The 20331-nt window shown below is 47.1% G+C and overlaps 1 protein-coding gene across 1 annotated transcript in view; it reads right to left on the reverse strand.

Annotated features, from left to right (window-relative positions):
* Nucleotides 1-20331, reverse strand: part of LOC124291248 (protein timeless homolog) — an 86030-nt gene that overhangs the window by 4085 nt on the left and 61614 nt on the right. The window contains 8 exon segments of the mRNA XM_046728192.1: nucleotides 149-453; nucleotides 6598-6716; nucleotides 7096-7305; nucleotides 7863-7947; nucleotides 7949-8067; nucleotides 8221-8300; nucleotides 11173-11302; nucleotides 12309-12397. Of these exon segments, the coding sequence (XP_046584148.1) occupies nucleotides 149-453; nucleotides 6598-6716; nucleotides 7096-7305; nucleotides 7863-7947; nucleotides 7949-8067; nucleotides 8221-8300; nucleotides 11173-11302; nucleotides 12309-12397 (1137 nt within the window).

Below are 20331 nucleotides of genomic sequence, written 5' to 3' on the forward strand. Positions count from 1 at the left end.
ACCACCCTACAACTGATCCACTGATCCACCCCACCCTATAACTGATCCACCCCCACTGACTGATCCACCATCACCAACTACTCACTGACTGATCCACCACTCACTGACTAAACCATCTTGACCTGTTGATCCACCACAGGAGACTCACCTCTTCCTCTTCCTGCCATCCTTCCTCTGCTTGGCCAGAGCCTTCAGAGCTTGCATCCTGTCACGAGCCTTCTTCTTTTCTTCCTTTTTTTTCTGCATCTTCTCTTTCTTTTGTTGTTCTGCCATGTCCTTCTTTTGTGAAGCCGAAACAGATTTTGTCTTGCGCTGTTTTTTCGCCTTCTCCTTCTGAACTGGTTTTATTTTATCTGCAGCCAAAGGCTCCCCATTTTCATCAAGCTCCAGACCGTCGATGATGTTGTTGAGATCTGATGCTGACAGATGTGCAGGAATACGCCAGAAAGCCTCCTGTTGAACATAGGAAAACAGTGTTTCTGTGTTGTTTGTTTTAATGCCGAAATCCAGTAACATATACAGGACATTATATGTGTGCCCATGTCATACCATGTTTACGACACGTATGCCTAAATTATGGTATTTCCCAAGTGAGAGCGAGGGATATACCGATATTTAGGCGTGAGTGTTGTAAACATAGCATGATATGGTATGGGCCCGAATATAATATTCTATTTATTACAAAAGTCGTCAAATTGAGGAAAATAAACCTAAATCTACTTTCAAACATAGGCTGGCTACCCGCCATCATCGCATGTGGAACGCAACGTCACAGAAGAAACGTGATGTCACAGCCCTGTTCATAACGTCACATCACCATAACAAGAGATATTTTGCCCTAGGACATCGTATGAAAAATATGAACCCGATATTTTCGCATGAACTGCCTGTTTATGATCAGATCTGGACTAGATAATCCAGTGGTCAATATAGTGAGCAACAATCTTTGCCATCGCAGTACGAACACATGCAATCAACAGTCTGACCACCCGATACAATTATCTACTTCTTAGAACCTATATTGGTTACTGAGACCTATTCTGTTGACGAAGACCTATTCTAAACTGGAATCCCCCTGGAGCATATGAACATAGAGGGGAACATAGATCATATATTCCCTACAACCTGCATAGTGGGCCTAGTGGCATCCTTTGGCAAGTGACGCTTTACATGGACTAGTTATAGTCAGGGATTTACCTTGAGTCCTGTATTTGAGGGTCCCTTGGACTCATACTCTTAATTTTCAGGGGTCCTGGACTACAAAATGGGGGTCCCAGACACTTAAATATTATTATGAATACTATGTTGTAATATTGCTGTAATTCAGTTACTGTTATTGTATTGTGTATCATGATCATCACATTGTTACAGTAATTAAATTGCAAATGATATCATAACCCAGCTAGTAGCAAACTCAGTGATAACTTACTGTTACTTGATCAAAAAGTATTTGGATTTTTTCTGCGTCCCTGTGGATGTGCTAATAAATTTCGTTGCATCCATTGTCAATTTTTATGCGTATAGGACACAGGAATTCGCCTCCCGTAAATCCCTGCATAATATAATTTCCCATCTGTCTAAAATTTTAAAAAGTGGATGTTGGAATTATTGAGAGGGAATCAAACACAATATGTTACCTATTTTAAGCTATATCAACAAATCCTTATCAGATCAGGCTTTTAAGAGGCTAAGTAATCAATTGGGATTTTTACACTGCAGTGGCGTGAGTCATTTCTCATATCGATTATTGTACTGTCTGGCCCAGACTATACAGGTCGCTGTCATATACCTGAAACATTGTGTAATGCAAGCAAACAAATCTTACATACTGTGAAACATGTCGACAGTAGTTTTCCACTGATATTGTCTGGAGTAACAAACTACTGGATTACTGAATCATGGTTAATGAGTAATCATGGATTTTAGGTCCTATTTGTGAGTCCAGTGGTGTGAAACATTAAACAATAGATGAATCATACATACTATAGTCTGTTTGCAGTGAAAACGTACCGACGACTTTCACTTTAAACCAAAAAGTAAATCAAATAAAGTGAAATTAATATTTGCGAATCGTCACAATTTTACCTTGCCAATTGAACATTTAAATCTCAGAATTTTATTCATCTTAGGATAAAAGTTGTTTAACAAATGATCATACATTGAAATCGCTATTATTGGTTTGTATTACAAGGAGGTAAGAGCAGTAGTTGGAACAGTGAAACAAATGCATGTGCGGTTCGTGATGAGCGTTAACTTAGACCAACTCTACTTGTTCTCGGTGTTTCATTTGATGTGCATACCCCCTTGCAATACAAACCAATAATAGCGATTTGAAACTATGATCGTTTGTTAAACAACTTTTATCCTAAGTTGAATAAAATTGTGAGATTTTAGTAAAATCTAAATATTTTTTATATTTGTATACTTATCCTGCACTTATTGCTTACGACTCGAAAAGCGTGGCTTGCCAGACGATGTTAAAAGACGTAGAACTGCAATTACTTCCTGGTCTCGGCTGCTACTCGTCTGCGCATGTGTCACCAGAAGGTGACGTTAGCCACCTCAGATTATTGCCAGAAATCCCACAGATGGCAAACAAAGCGGGGAGGTAGCTGATAGCGCAGGGTGGGCCCTTATCATAAGTAGTGCAGGATAAGTATACAAATATAAAAAATATTTAGATTTTACTAAACTTTTAACTAATCCTGCACTACTTACTTCCTGCACTTTTATCCGACAGGCTGGAAGGTGGGCGGTCATCTGAGGGATCGCTGTCAATGTAATAGCAGCCAGCTCAATAATCGCGTGGTCAAACAACTGCCACTTGTCGCCATCCAAGTGTCTAGTAGACGTTCTGTGTGCCATCGCAATGGCTTTGGCTGCTCTGGCTGAAAACCCCTTAGCACTCAGCTTTCTGCAAATGGTCCATGTGCAGATTGAACCGATCTGGAGCAGGATGCCGAAGACGGCTGTGAGGGTGCACGAGAACGTTCCTCCACGTGGGTAGAGGAAAGGTATCTCCTACCACTAGACTTTTTAGAACGGGAAACCAGTTCCTGGCCGGACACCAAGGCACGACCAAAATCAGTCGAAGGCAAGCTGTCTCGTTGACTTTTGTGAGAACTTTGGTACTTTAGTAGAACCGGTGGCGGAAACGCATACGCGTGAAGCCCCTCCCATGATAGGCTGAGAGCATCCACCGCCCAAGCCGCTGGATCCGGGACTGGGGACACATACACTGGCAGTTGATGGTTTTGGCTGGTGGCAAACAGATCTATGTTTGGAGAACCCAGAGCGTGACTTAGGAGAGTGAAGGCCTCCTTGTGTAGCATCCATTCCGTGGGAGCAACTCTGTCGGGTCTCGAGAGAGCATCTGCTATGGATGTTTCGGCACCCCGGAATATGCTGAACTCTCAACAGAATGTGGAGATCGTCGACCAGTTGAAAGAGCCGAAAAGTCTGATCGAGAAGAAACTGTGAGCTGTCGACCCTTGCTTCCGGATGTACCATACCACCGTGGTGTTGTCTGTGGCCACCAGAAGACAAGTTCCTCGTAGTCGACGGCCATCTGATCGTGTAAGTGAGCGCCCCAACCCTGCATGGAGGCGTCCACGAACAGTTGGTAATCTGGTGGCCGCTCTATCAAAAAGATTCCTCCTAATACGTTCAATGGGTGAGTCCACCAAAGAAGATAGCGATGTAACTGAGGTGGAAGACAAAACTGTTGATGAACGTCTGCCCGCCGAATGTATGGTTGAAGAAAGCGCTGTAGAGGACGAAGTTGAAGACGCCCTCTGCTGGTAAGGTCCTGCGCCGACGTCAACAATCCCAGGAGTGCCTGCCACTCGCGGAGAGACAGAGGTTCGGAGAGCACACGTGGAATCAGAGACTGAATCTTGTCCCACCTGTCCAGAGGAATCTGAACTAGGTTCTTGTTCGTCTGGAAATGGCCTCCGATGAATGTCAGAGTGTGGGATGGGACAAGCTCCGATTTGTCCAAGTTGACCAACCAACCTAGTTGGCGCAACAGACGAAAGGGTGAAATCCCTTTGTTGTATAAGAAGCATACGGTCTAGCAGGTGCATAAGGCAATCGTCCAGGTACGGGTCGAAATTGATGCCCCTCAAATGAAGATACTGGGAAATAGAAGTTGTGATACATGTGAACAACCACGGGGCCATTGAAATTCCAAATGGGAGGACAGCAATGTTGACTGTTGAAATAAAAGCACAGGTACTTCCTGTCGCTGGGGCGTAGTGGAACATGGAGGTAGGCATCCTGCAAGTCCAGGCTGATAAGGAAATCGTTGACACATACCATGGATTTGAGGTATTCGAGGGACGTCATTCGGAAGTGCGGAGGACGTTCCAGGAAAGTCTCGTTGAAATATGACAGATTGTGAATCATCCTCATTTTCGTGGACCCTTTCTTCGTCACTAAGAATATTGGAGAATGACGGTGTTGTGACGGGATGCGGGAGTAATTCGACGGCTCTTTTCTCCAACAGAATAGCTATGTTCTCCGCTAAGAGGTCGTGTTGAATTCGGGAGTGATTGTGCCGGTGCAGGAACAGCGTCAGAGGTGGATCGGAGAGGAGGGGGAGCCGAAACCCCTGCCTCAATACATCGGTGACGTATGGATCCTCTAGGATGGACCAATTTTCCCAAAAGTTCCCTATTCTCCCACCTACCAGTGTAGGATAAACTGGGACGACTGGAGGTGGGAGTGTCCAGTCGTGCATGTCCCTCACTTCACTTGCCCCTACGCCCGTCGCCCTGGGCGGGAGCATGGCGATGTTGATAACCTCCCCTGTCTGATCTAGGCTTGGCACCACGTCCCCTGCCATGAGATGGCGCTGTATTTCTGGCACGCCGAACAGACGGTCGTCGAGGCAGGTAGGTGTTGGATGGCATGGAGGAAGGGCGTTGTCCCTTTTGAAAAGCTTTCAGCGCTGTCTCCCCTTTAGCAAATTCACACACCTACCGATAAATGTCATGAATGGCGTTGTTAAACAGTGTCGATGACGACCAGGGTTGGTGGAATATTTTCCGTTGAAACCCCGAATCCCATGAAGAAAAGGAGAGGAAACCTTGCCGATGAATGATGCACGCGTTGGCAAGCGCTGACCGAAGGTGCTCACGCAGGTCAGTGATCATCTTGCCCTGCCATAGCATCCTAGTTGTGAGATGATCCAGTCGATCCGGATTTACTTCCTTAAGATCCTGAGTAATGGCATCAGTCGCTGACGCCAATGCCGATATAGGGCGGAGCATACGCTTAAGTTCCAAGTCCAAAGCAGCTACCCTTGTGTCCTGAACTTTATAGGAGGAGACAGAGGAAGAGCCTGTCACACGTTTTATCTCCTCATCCACCTTAGTCACTGTCTGGGCAAAGTCCAAGCCATGAATAGGATAGTCATCACGCCGGACTCTAGGCGCTTTAATAGTTGGGTTGAGAGACATCCCCGTGAAATCTTCATCAAGGGTAGATAGAATCTCCCTGACTACCTCATGTGTCGGTAACATTAAGGAGGGCGAGTCCCAAACAGTAAGTGACTGTGCAACATCAGGTCCCGGTGAAGGGACTGAGGCTACCAAACGATCAGCAATCCAGTCAAACATGTGATCAAAACCAAGGTGATCAGAGCCAATGTCCTCGTCATAGTCTGGGGCAAAGTCTCTGTCTGAGGACGGAGAACGAAACGGCAAGGGGGAACGTCTACGTTCAGACGACGCCTTGCTCCGTGGTCTCGACCTTTGGCCGCCTGCCGAAGACGTGGAAGCAACGGGGGACATTGGCGTAGGCACAGGGGCTGACACAGTAGACAGGATAGGCCTGGAGGAGGCGTAGACGCCGTAAGCGTCGGAGGTGGCAGAAGTGGCAAAGGCGCTGTAGGAGGGAGAGGGATTATTGTATGGTATAATATATAAGCCTGAACCAAATGAAACATAATGACTACAAATACGGCGAAGTGTTGTAATGGCGAAGTGATAGAGTGATGACGGGACCGTGTTATAAACGAACGACATCACTAAACAGAACTACTTAACTAAAATAACAAGAGAAAGTGAAAGATAATACCTACACTTCTCGAAGTAGACCGTAGAAGAAAAAAAGAATACACACAAAATCAGTTTATTAACCACACAAAAAATCCCGTAGGATACAATGAACAGCTGGCAACCCACACGTCTAGCGAGGTGTGCGAAATGCAATAATCTGAGGTGGCTGAGGTGGCATGCGCAGACAAGTAGCAGCTGAGACCAGGAAGTGATTGCAGTTCTATGTCTTTTAATATCGTCTGGCAAACCACGCTTTTCGAGTCGTAAGCAATAAGTGCAGGAAGTAAGTAGTGCAGGATTAGTTACAAATTTAATGTTCATTTGGCAAGGTAAAATTATGAGGATTCGCAATCATAATTCCACTTTATTCAATTTACTTTTTTGTTTAAATCGAAATTCATCGGTACGTTTTTACTGCAAACAGACTATAGGAGGAATGTGGATGTTCAGCCACCTTCCCAGTACAATCATTTCCAGACGTGGCACCAAAGAACCGACAGTTGGAGGACATGCTGGTCATGTGACTGCTTCTCACCTGTTCATTGGCTGGAGGAGATATACCGATAAGCTGGAGGAAGTCGAGGAACATCTTGTCGTCCATTGCTGTCTCATTATCGTCCGACAGAGGCACGATCGGGACTGCCACTCTATGCTCTGAAGGAAAAGGACAAGGTGCCAGGCTATATCACTAATTTTTAATAATTTACACAACATAGGGCTGAAAAAATTCGAAGAGTTCGACTATTGGGCTAAACGTTACCGTAAGCTCTGACATTCATACAGATTGACCCTCATAATTTCGAGGCTCAAAATTAAGTGAACTCCTACAAAGTGAAAGTAAATTCTTAATGTTCAGAAACAGGGCATTCTGTCAGCCAACATCATAACAATACATAAAACATATGTATCAAATCACATAGTGATAACATGCAGGAGATGTAAAAGAAGAGTAGAAACAAACACTAACGAAGGTCTACACAGATAATAACAGATGTCGTGGGTAAGTTCAGCCATTTTCTCCACAAATCCCTACCATCCTTCTCCCTGTCCTCGGCTGTTCTCTTCAGCCCCCTCTGTATCCAGGCAATCTGATCTCTGTAGCCACTCTGCACAACCGACTTCAGACGCTGTTCCACTGACTGAGTCTCCTCCCCTCCACCTGCTGTGCTTCCTTGGTCCGTTTCCTCGTCACTGGAGCTCTCACCAGCTGACGATTTGAACCTCTCATGTCCTTCTTCCAAACCTGAATGCACACAGCAAAATCTATGTGTGGGGGACAGAGTGAATAGGGGCCTACAGTCATGAAAAAAGATGAAAGGTTAATTAATAAAGACTTAACTTATACTTTTCATAATATTCCAGCACTATAATGGCATGGGAGACAATAAATGGGCTCCACACATTTCCCCCATGATCTACTGGACAGTAATTCTCAAAAACACAGACTTTAAGTTGAGGCCCAAAATGAAACTACACAAATAATTTTACATGAAAATGAATGAGACCATAAGAAAACTCAGCTTTTAGTAATTAAGGTCAAACTTTAACTACACGAAATATGGTCCGTCTGCTCAGTACATGTACCACATTCATGACATTAAGATCATCTGAAGTTTCCGCTTTATTGGTCCAGAGGTTTCTGCAGTGACCAAGCGGAAGATTTACAGGAGCACAGCCAACACACACAACCAGGCCATGATGTGACCCTAATTTACTTTTGGTCAGGCTAGCTGAAAGGCTGCGATTTTATTACGAATATCGTTTATGATTTTAAATATATTTTATCACTTTCATCCATACCTTCATCATTGAACTCGTCATCACTGTCGATTCCTCGCCTCACATCATCCTCGCTGTCTGATCCTGCCTTGTCAGATTTGCGCTTGCTTGCGTTTCTTGTACAACTCCTTACGATCATTCACCAAACTCAGATTTATCAGCTTCTCAATGACCTTGGCCTTTGACCTCTTGTTGGTCAGGTTAGACAAGATGTTTCCAAGAGGATCTGTCAAAATGAACAAACTTTATTTCCCTGTGGACATGACAAGCCGAGATACAGCTTTTTGGAAAAGGACAGACATGTTATTTGATATATTGGGAATCTTCAAAAACCACATAAACAAACTCGTAATATTCTTTAAAACAGAAAATAACCAACCACTGGAGTCCTTGAACTGATGGTAGAGGTCAGTCAGTTGTAGTTCCTCTTCTTCTCGCCAGGGGTCGCTGCGACTGATACTGACAACAACAACAAAAATAGTTAGTGAGCAGCAAGATGTGCATCACATTTCATCTATGTTAGTGAAACTGCCACTTTCTTGGAGGCTAGCTAAGGCCTTTAGCCTACAATGGGGAAATTCGGGAAATCTTATCACTTCCGGGGCTTGATGACAATTCAACAACGATTTTCATAAGATCTTGATCTGAAAATATTTGTTCGCTATTTGATTGAAAAACATGGAAGTGATATTGTTACGTGAAAATAAATTTTGGAAAACACAAATTTTCTCGTTTTCGTGGGTATTTCACATCCCTGTAAAGGGTAGGTCTCTATGACAGATGCCTATTAACGAATACAGGTGCTGTACCCCAACGATAGGTGTCTTCCCAAATAAAAAATGTGACTCCCACCAACGAATGCATCCTCCAATGACTAATGTATGTCCCCAGGACTGATGTGTGTCAACCCCAGGACATAAGTGCATACCTCCCAGGAAAAGATGTGTGTCTCAGAAATATGACCATATATTCAATCTGAAGCTCTCTGCTGAACTTGTTTTATTTGGATGTGACTCAAATACTGTCACAGATACTGTTTTGACCTCTTACTATTAATGGCTAATTCTTTGTGTATAAATGTCGGTGCAGGGGGTAAAACCACACATTGATGGTTTTAAGACAGTGTGTGAACAGAGGTATTCTATTGAGACAATTAGTTTCTCAAGCAGAAATAAACTCAATAAATTTTACACAAAGTGGACAATCTATCATCCACTTTTCAGTAAGTTTAGCCTAAGTATAATAAGAAAAGCAGACACAGTAAAAGCTAGCTGCTTAATTTAAACTCGCAACAGTATGAGCATGAATGTGTGTGAATGAGTTGCCTTTTTTGTATAGAAAATGTCAGATTGTCTACCACTAAGATTTCATACCTTACAAAGCGAGGAGTCACCCTTACCCTGGAGGTGATCCTCAAACCTGTAACAGGGACTGTCTGACAATAAAACATTGAACTTAAAAAGAAGAAGAAGAGACAAGATGTGTGTCTCAGTGGGGCTGATGTGTGTTTCCCCATGACAGATCAGTGTCTCCCCATCCAGGACAAATCATGATGTACACGAGGCTCACCCAGGACAGATGTGTCTCCCCATCCAGGACAAATCATGATGTACATGAGGCTCACCCAGGACAGATGTGTCTCCCTATCCAGGACAATTCATGATGTACATGTGGCTCACCCAGGACAGATGTGTCTCCCCATCCAGGACAATTCATGATGTACATGTGGCTCACCCAGGACAGATGTGTCTCCCTATCCAGGACAATTCATGATGTACATGTGGCTCACCCAGGACAGATGTGTCTCCCCATCCAGGACAAATCATGATGTACATGTGGCTCACCCAGGACAGATGTGTCTCCCTATCCAGGACAATTCATGATGTACATGAGGCTCACCCAGGACAGATGTGTCTCCCTATCCAGGACAAATCATGATGTACAGGAGGCTCACCCAGGACAGATGTGTCTCCCCATCCAGGACAATTCATGATGTACATGAGGCTCACCCAGGACAGATGTGTCTCCCTATCCAGGACAATTCATGATGTACAGGAGGCTCACCCAGGACAGATGTGTCTCCCCATCCAGGACAAATCATGATGTAGATGAGGGCTCACCCAGGACAGATGTGTCTCCCCATCCAGGACAATTCATGATGTACATGAAGCTCACCCAGGACAGATGTGTCTCCCCATCCAGGACAATTCATGATGTACATGAAGCTCACCCAGGACAGATGTGTCTCCCCATCCAGGACAATTCATGATGTACATGAGGCTCACCCAGGACAGATGTGTCTCCCTATCCAGGACAATTCATGATGTACAGGAGGCTCACCCAGGACAGATGTGTCTCCCCATCCAGGACAAATCATGATGTAGATGAGGCTCACCCAGGACAGATGTGTCTCCCCATCCAGGACAATTCATGATGTACATGAAGCTCACCCAGGACAGGCGTGTCTCCCCATCCAGGACAAATCATGATGTACATGAGGCTCACCAAGGACAGATGTGTCTCCCCATCCAGGACAAATCATGATGTACATGAGGCTCACCCAGGACAGATGTGTCTCCCCATCCAGGACAATTCATGATGTACAATGAGGCTCACCCAGGACAGATGTGTCTCCCCATCCAGGACAAATCATGATGTACATGAGGCTCACCCAGGACAGATGTGTCTCCCTATCCAGGACAATTCATGATGTACATGTGGCTCACCCAGGACAGATGTGTCTCCCCATCCAGGACAATTCATGATGTACATGTGGCTCACCCAGGACAGATGTGTCTCCCTATCCAGGACAATTCATGATGTACATGTGGCTCACCCAGGACAGATGTGTCTCCCCATCCAGGACAAATCATGATGTACATGTGGCTCACCCAGGACAGATGTGTCTCCCTATCCAGGACAATTCATGATGTACATGAGGCTCACCCAGGACAGATGTGTCTCCCTATCCAGGACAAATCATGATGTACAGGAGGCTCACCCAGGACAGATGTGTCTCCCCATCCAGGACAATTCATGATGTACATGAGGCTCACCCAGGACAGATGTGTCTCCCTATCCAGGACAATTCATGATGTACAGGAGGCTCACCCAGGACAGATGTGTCTCCCCATCCAGGACAAATCATGATGTAGATGAGGCTCACCCAGGACAGATGTGTCTCCCCATCCAGGACAATTCATGATGTACATGAAGCTCACCCAGGACAGATGTGTCTCCCCATCCAGGACAAATCATGATGTACATGAGGCTCACCCAGGACAGATGTGTCTCCCCATCCAGGACAAATCATGATGTACATGAGGCTCACCCTGAAGGTTTCTTCTTCAACTCCTTGGCACTGCCAATCAAACCCTGTTTCTTCAGTTCACGGATGACCTGACCTCGAGTTTTGCTGGGGTCAGTGAGACGTTCCATGATGAGGTCAACTGTATCTTTTTCTTAAAATACAATGATTTCAAAACTGTAACAAATATTTGAAAAGCAAGACTTATGGAGATCAACTTCTTTATTGTGATTAACATGACGTTTTGGAGTGTATGCTTGCTCCTTCAGGTGACCTGATGAAGGTAGCAAGCATACACTCCAAAACGTCATGTCATTCACAATAAAGAAGTTGATATCCATAAATCTTGCTCTTCTTATGCATTCCACTTCTAAATGCCCTTCAAATACTTGAATTTGTCCGATGTGAAACTGACTAGCTGTGGTATAACTGTAATACTGTTCACAGCTGTGTTAGACTCAGCTCAGTCGCTACTCGAGCACAAGTTGTGCAAGTTGTTGGAGTTTGATCGCCTGATTAGAAATAGACCTTGATAAGGCCAGACCAATTTTATTTTGTGACAATTCCATCACATTGTGAGCTGCACAGGTGCTTTGACATTCAATACAGACACCACACGTGGCTTCAACAAGCTTTTTACATATCATCATACATATATAAGAGATTTATCCAGGATTCAAAACTAAGAGCTATCGCTACACAAAAACATATATGATTGGAACTTTCTTAAAAGTCATTACCTCAAACATAAAATGTCACATTGTGTTTCATTGGAACTGTTGTCAGTGTTGTGCTAGCCGCAAGTCACCTCTGCATACAGTAATTACTTACTACTATTTCTGTCATGGGACTCACTGGTCCAGAGTTGAATATTTAAAACATGTTGTCATATACCTGAACATTGCTGAGCGCAGTGTCAAATTACAAAGAAACACACTTACTTGATGTCAGATAAGCTCAGCTACTAAGATTAATAACACTAAAATCTAGTGCTGTGAGCCTTGTTCGTCCTAGTAGGCAACTAGTTTTAGGCACAGACTGGTCTAGAACAATCCCTGACTGTAACTTGTTTGAAGATCTTCAGCAGTATTTCTCATCCAGAAGCACAAAGAAAGCATCTCGATCATCTGTTCCTCTCATGGACACATGGTGGGTCTTACCTGGGTGTTCCACATCACGGAATTCATCGTAGAGTCTCAGCAGCTCCTGTTCCAGCTCCTCCGACCAGTGCACCTTGCCTTTCGATGAGCTGCAACACAGGTTGAGTGTGCAAACGATTCAATGTATAAAATAGTTTAAACAAGCAGTTGTCACTAAGGTGAGATAATCCCCCGCCGCAAATTATCAAATCAAACTTAAAGAGTAATGAAAGTGAACGTCGTAATTTAAGATGAAGTTAAATGTCAACAAAAACATGACCAGTCAACCTCTCTTGATATATTGTTCTGCTCTGTAGCTGTTCAAACACACAAATATTTTCAAGACTCACTTTGACCTTGACATGAATGTCATGGTGTATGAAATATGCTAAAAATAGTAATAGAGAAAATGCTTATCAAAAAACATTCAAGAAAAGTCTTGAAAGTCTATGAAGGAAATCCAGTGAACTGTTCATGAGGTATCTTGCTGACAATCTTAACATACTGTAAACTTTAAAGTGTCGCTGTGACCTTGAAAATTATGGGAAGGTCACCAAAATCAACTGGGCCCTGCACCTTCCCTATATGAAGCTTGTTGTCAAATATGAAGAAAATCCAGTGATTGGTTCTTGAGGTATCTCGCTGACAAGCTTAAAGGTCACATGCAACGTAAAACACAACTTTGCAGATTCTGATACCTTTCGGTATGGACTTACCGAAACAAATCATCAAAAATGTAAATTCAACTTATAAAGTTGAAAAAAAAGCGATGAAAAAACAGCGTGCGAAATCGGAGTTCAAACGTTTCACTAATTTTCCCCAGACTTTTCTGGGGAAAACGGGTTTCAACAGCTGGGCTGCGCTCATAGCACGTCGCAGAAAGTGAAATAGGTTCGCGCAGTTTGAAGCGGGTTGTCGGTGAATACTTTCGGTGAAGGCTTTGGTGTGAGCTATTTTTCTAATGTTTTGTTGATATCTCACAGGCGCGCGAGCTTTTATATGTTATGACAGTAAATTAACTGTTTATATAATTTCACCACACGTTCTTCTTACCGAGTCACTTTCTCAGTTCGATACTTAAAAGCAATGTCATTATTTAGCGTTGACAGAATTTCTAACTGTGATATAGATATGTAGCTGTCACAGGCAAAACTCAATGTCTTGTTTTATTGACCCCTGTGTGTCTGCCTGCCTGTCTGCTAATGACGATATTCAATACACAGCTGCTATCATTGACCACATGCAATTTGAACTTAACACCAATCAGGCTATACACCATAAACAAAATGCATTGATTTATGGCCCGAGTTCGGTCTCTGTCACATTATGTAATTACACAGACAGGCAGGTGTGATAGTTTAACACATGACATGTTATGATGTCTGTTGATTGCAAAATGTTATACACAAAAAATGAGCATGTATTTACAAAACCCAACATCTCTATATATACACACACAATAAGCCGTGAGGGCATCTGCAAATGAACCAGCCGTTACACTTGAGTGCACACCCACCCGCTCTGACTGGGTTCGGTATCCCGGCTGCTTCGTTTCTTGGGAAGTAAACCGAAGTACACAATATTGCACTTTTGATTTGCGATTGTACGCTTATAATTTTGTTTATATGTTTTTTCATAACCAGCAATGTATATTATATGTCACGAATAAGTGATAATTGTGTTTTAATTATGTTTGATTTTTTGGTTGCATGTGACCTTTAACATGCAGACTAACATGCTGAAATCTTCAAAGTGTCGCCGTGACCTTGAGAATTATGGGAAGGTCACCAAAATCAACTGGGCCCTGCACCTTCCCTATATGAAGCTTGTTGTCAAATATGAAGAAAATCCAGTGATTGGTTCTTGAGGTATCTCGCTGACAAGCTTAACATGCAGACTAACATGCTGAAATCTTCAAAGTGTCGCCGTGACCTTGAGAATTATGGGAAGGTCACCAAAATCAACTGGGCCCTGCACCTTCCCTATATGAAGCTTGTTTTCATATATGAAGAAAATCCAGTGAACGGTTCTTGAGGTATCTCGCTGACAAGCTTAACATGCAGACTAACATGCTGAAATCTTCAAAGTGTCGCCGTGACCTTGAGAATTATGGGAAGGTCACCAAAATCAACTGGGCCCTGCACCTTCCCTATATGAAGCTTGTTGTCAAATATGAAGAAAATTCGAACTAACCTGTAGAGGTTTCAGATTCTTTGAATATATTCCTCCTTGGGGTACTTATAAGCATTTAAATGTCCATTTAAATTCCCTACGACAGTTGTAACAATATTTGAATAAAATATTTACAAAACAAAAACTACGTTTTGTCTTGTGAGACCACCCTTACAGGGCCTTCCGGCCCCCTACAGCCAAGAGCAGGTAACTCTAGACCGTAACCTCGTACCTCACTTTCCATGCTGAGCTTAAGTCAGACAGAATGCGAGGAGGTGGTAGTCAAGCGAGGAATATATTCAAAGAATCTGAAACCTCTACAGGTTAGTTCGATTCTTTTTATATATTCCTCCTTGGGGTACTTATAAGCATAAGACAGACTCCTAAAGACGGATCTCAGGGCATTCTGTCTGCTTAAACACCCCGACAAGTGGAATTTCCCAAGCTAATTATAGCAGAAAAGGCACACTTACCCCGGTCGCGTGTCCACCAAAGCCAATCAGGCGGGGGCATGAGCCAGGGTCAGGGTTAAGCGATATGCAAATTTGTCCATGAAACCTCGCTAATGCAACTAACGAGACACACCCTCCCTCCTTCCCCGTAATCTACTGGGAAGTGAAGATAAGGGTCCCATAATAAACCCAGAAAGCGAAATGCGGAATATGAACAGCAAAGTTTCCAAGGGCAGTTTAGTCTAGAGCTTCTGGGTTAGAAAGCAAGAGACATGGGAATAAAAACAGCACCACATAAAACCCATCACCAAGGAAAATGTAACAAGATTTGTAAAACCTAACACCAGTGTTAAAAATAGGAAGATAATGGTTCACACAATAAAAAACCTCGAAAGCTCAATCGGGCTAGAGAGGTGGAACCATGCCCACTGGAGAGAACTGACTGACCGAACCGAGCACGCTCACTGGAGAGTCTGTCAAGTTGGTAATGACGGATGAGCATTACTCGGGCGTCTCCAAATAGCTTGTGAGCAGATCTCCCTCAATGGGCAGGGCTGCAGCGTAAGCTGTCGATGTAGCTACTGCCCTAACCGAATGAGCTTTCAACCCAACAGGCGGGATACGCCCTGTTTGAGTATAACTCATATGTATGGCAGAGACAAGCCCACCGAAATGGTCTGCTTGGTGGCGGAAGACCAGCCTGAACCCGCCATAACAACAAAACAATTGGTTACCCTACGGGTACCCCTTGTTAAGTTTGATATAAGCCTGAAGTGTCTTCACGGACATCTAAGGCGTGAGCACGTCGTGAGAGGTACGGACAGGGAAGGCTGAGTGAAAGCTGGGAGCTCAATAGCGCCCGTCACATGGAAGGGACTATCCTTCTTAGGACGGTAAGTCTCAGGCAGCCGAATGCTAACTCTGTCTTTGTGAAAAACAGTAAAGCGGCGGGATCGGCCGACATTGCATGAATATCGCCAACCCGCCTGCCAGAAGTCACCGCCACAAGAAGCGCCGTCTTCCCGTCAACAGCTGGAGGGAAAGAGCCGACAGATTGTGAAACAGTGGACCGGACAGCCAATCAAGAAGCGATTGACAAGTCCCACGAGGACTAATCCGCCGGACAACCGGACGGATTCTGTCCACGCCTGCTAAAAGCTGTACAAGAGGGTGCTGCCCCAAGAGAGCACCCGTCAACAGGAATATGAACGCAGAAATAGCCGTAGAATATCCCGAACAGTGGAAGCCGCTAGACCGGCTTCCAAGCGAGAACTGGAGGAATTCTAACACACAGACTAAATCTGTAGAAAAGGGATCAAGAATCCCCCTGTTGACACACCACCAGCGAATAACAGGCCCATCTATCCTCATATTGAGCGTTTGTCGAATCCTCCATGCGAAGCCAGAATTGTGTCTGCAACTGGTGCAGGAATTCCTTCGCATGGAAGTGATCCCTGATAGCGGCCAAGCCACCCACTGAATCCTGGGATTCGGGTGGCGCCCGTTCAGGGATAGGAGGTCGGTCGAAAAGGTAATAGAACAGGAGGCTGAGCCAGAAACCTGAGAATTACCGAAACCAGCTTTGTGCCCGACCAAAGGGGTGCCAGAAGCACAAGTAGCCGAGCTGGTTGTGCGGTCAGCTCGCGACAGGACCCTGGAAATCAGTGGTATCGGGGAAGGCCCACAGTACCCTGTCCGTCCAATCTAGCTGAAAAGCGTGGATTTGGCTAGCACGCATCGGATCCGAATCAAAACACAGGAATCTGGTTCGTCACCCCAGACGCATAAACAGATCCACCTGGAACGACCCGAACAACTGGGAGATAATCCCGAATATCTCCGGTCGAAAGCATCCACTTCGTGTGGGGCTAGTATACGCCGTGAGAGAGCATCTGCACGGACGTTGTCTACCCCGGAGATAAACAGGCAAAACCCGAATGTTGAACTGGTGGCACCACAGTAGAAACTGCCACGCCTCCTGAAGGAGCGACGGAGACACTGTGCCGCCTTGCTTGAGAATGTAAGACATGGCCGCTTGATTGTCCATTTTAGGCGAACCACACGGCCCCTGCACCAACACCGGAAGCACTCGAACACCTTGCGGACTGCTCTCAGTTCTAACACATTGATGTGTAGGCTGACCTCGCTCGGACCAGAGGCGGAGGCTGAGTGCTTCGCCCAGGACCCCCAACCTGTGAGGGAATCTGTCTGAACTGAGAGGGAAGGTGTCGGGTGTCGAGGGGATCCCCTGGACAAATTCCGGCGTCCGTCCACCATCGCCAAGTGAGGGATTAACCACTCTGGCGCTATGAGCATAATCTGCGTAGCCCTGCGCAGTGGGACCACAGCTGAGCTAATGCTTGCTGAATTGGTCGCATCCTCAACGCAGCGACGCCAAACCCGTCCACTGCGCCGCCATGTTGCCGAGCAACAGCGAAGCCATGTTCGGGCCGCCTTAACGGGGACTGGAGGAACTGTAACACAGTCCCCGGACTTTGACGATGCGGTCCGAGCAAGGAAACAATCCCTAAGCGCCCGTGTTGAATCTGGCTCCCAAGAATATCAGATCCTGCGTGGGAACGAGGTCTGATTTCTTGAGATTGATAATCCAGCCCAGTGACACCAGAGTATCCAGCACGCGACAGTGTGGAGGCTCTGCTTAACTGAGGCCCTAAGGCCGTAAGAAGCCAATCGTCCAGGTACGGGTGACAACACCTGCCCCGAGACCTGGCTAACTGAGCTGGGATTAGCATAAGTTTGGTGAACACCCTTGGCCGCGTGGAGATGCCGAAGGGCAGCGCGAAACTGGTAGCACGCCCCGTCGAAGGAGAACCGGAGGTACTTCTTGAATTAGAGTGCATTGGAACATGGAGGTATCGTCTTTGAGATCGATTAACGTAAGCCAATCCCTGTCTCGACGGAGGAGATCACTGACCTGAGTGTCTTCCATCCTGAAAGACGGCACCTCCAGTAATTTGTTCAGCCCTCTGAGATTCAGAATGGGTCTGAACCCTCCATCCTTTTGGTCACGAGGAAGTAGGTGGAATAAAACCCCTCTTCGCTGACTCACAGGAACCACCTCGATGGCGCCTTGGTCAGTAAAGACTGAACCTCGGCACGGAGGTTCTTCCGCCTTGTCGGGGTCGGCACAGGCGCAGTGCAACCCCGGACAAGGACGGAGGATCGGCCCACTGTGGGTGGAAATGGCCATCCCTGAGCCGTGGACAGGACCCAGGGATTTGAGGTGGCTGCCTCCCACTCCCGAGGAATAGGGACAGCCGCACGCACCGGGAGGGGCGGTGGCAGAGGTAGTGCACCCCACCGCCGGCAAGTCTCGGCATGCGGAGTGGGGGCAACAAGGGCTCTGGGGAATGAATCAGTGGGGAAGCCGGGCTGGCTTCCCCTGCCCCGAAAAGACTGCCGCGCTGGAGCAGGCTTGCCCCTGCCTCGGCGCGATGCTCCGCTTTGACTGCAAAGGGGCAGCCCACTTAACAACATCCTTCGCCGAGGCAGAAGGGTAAGCCGGACGCGAAGGGAGGGCCGATGGCGAGGAGCCGGAGGGCTGCTCCAACAAAGGCTTTGAGTCCTTAAAGGTAGAGACAGCCTCCGCGGCCTCCCTTACCACCTGCAAGGCCCCAGGGAACAGGGAAGATCCCATGGTATAGGGCAATGACAGTAGAGCTTGCTGTGTGGTCGGGCGAATACCGCCACAGACAGCCACAGGCGGCGCAAGCTCCATGACGGCACCATCATCTGGCTGGCACAGCACGAATGCTGTCCCGAGCCAGATGCGAAAGTGTCGCGTCCGTTAACTGAAGGCGACCGACTCCGATGAATCGGCACGCCAGCGCTGTGGGCCACCAGCTGTCCTGCAGCGCCCGACAGGTAGGCTGAATGGACTGCTACTTTAAGTTGCTGGGCGGCGCGCGGTAACATTCTTCGAATGACGGTAGGCAGACTTCAGCGGCAGTGGCGTACTAGCGGCCGAAAAGGGGAGGCGCTGCCCTGCCTGGCGAGGCCAGGGAAGACGAAGACGCGACCCTCCTAGCGTGACTGAGGCAAAGAGCGCTTTTCGTCCACCACTGGTGGTTCGAAGAGTGGTCCGCACCTAACTGGTACCGCCGGCCGACTTCAGGCAAATCAAAAGCGGCGAGTACCAGCCAGGAGCGGATTCACCACCTCACTGACCAGTGATGGGAGAATGCGTAAAGCGTGCCTCTGCGACCTGGTTAGGTCGCGAACGCATACTCCCGAGCCGAAACTCCAGCTGGGTCGGGTGCGGGGCGGGAACAGCCACCCGCGGCAGGACTTCGGCGATCTTATCCTGAACCTGCCGCAGGGACGAGGGCAAGGAGTACGGCACTCCGCCTCCGATTCCACCGTCCCTTCCTCCTCCTCCTCCATATCGACTCGGCAGAATCCTCGGCCGCCATAATCTCAGACTCCTGAGAGAGCGCGGTGAGACGCCAGAGGCAGGACCAGAAAAACTCATAAGGTCAAGAGGAGCCAGGGGAAAAACATCGCAGCCCTGCCGGGAGGAACCAGCGCCAGGTCAGCCGAAGTCGCCCGAGAGGTGCCGCAACAGGCTTCGGGCAACCCTGACTGGCTGCCGGCGCCGAGGTATCCCGAACTGGTGGGCGCCTGGCGACCGCCAGTCGGGACACCAGGCAATGACAGGGGCAACCCTGTATCGCCGGCACCAGGCACCTGTGACAGACCAGTGCATAAAGCCAGGTCGCCACCAGACGCCGAGGGCATGCCTTCACCAGGGCCGAGGTATCCCCGAACTGGTCGGCGCCTAGGTGACCGCCAGTCGGGACACCAGGCAATGACAGGGGCAACCCTGTATCGCCGGCACCAGGCACCTGTGACAGACCAGTGCATAAAGCCAGGTCGCCACCAGACGCCGAGGGCATGCCTCAGCCAGGGCCGGCCAGGATCAAGCCGCCGCGGGCGTTCTCGAGCGGAGCTCGGGTCGCAGCCAACCCCCAGATGTGTCAGCCCGCCCCGACGATCGGGCGCTGAGCTCCTTACGGAACCCGCTAACGCCAGATCAATCAGGGACTTGACTGACGACATCTGCTCCTGGTAAAAACGGTTAACGAATCAACAGGAACACTTTTACAGGTGCTGAATCAAGAGGGGGTGGCGGGTACAGAGATGGAAGCAGTAGGAGATGCAGAAGGGGCATGAGTGCGCGTGAAGACGAAGCTTTGGTCGCCTTTAGCTTTTTGGGAGCCGGCTCGGCGTGGGAAGCGGCCCCGTGGACCCCTTTTTTACTATGGAGCGCGGGACGGGGATCCTGTGCCCAGAGATCACCCCCACCGAAGCAGGTTGTTGTAAAACAGCGTGTCTATCCGCCCTACCGAATGGTTTGGGGCGAGAACATGGCACATGCCGCACACCCTCTTCCTCATGTT

Source organism: Haliotis rubra, unplaced genomic scaffold (assembly GCF_003918875.1).
Source record: "Haliotis rubra isolate DU_JTF1 unplaced genomic scaffold, ASM391887v1 Scf113, whole genome shotgun sequence".
Lineage (NCBI taxonomy): Eukaryota > Metazoa > Mollusca > Gastropoda > Lepetellida > Haliotidae > Haliotis > Haliotis rubra.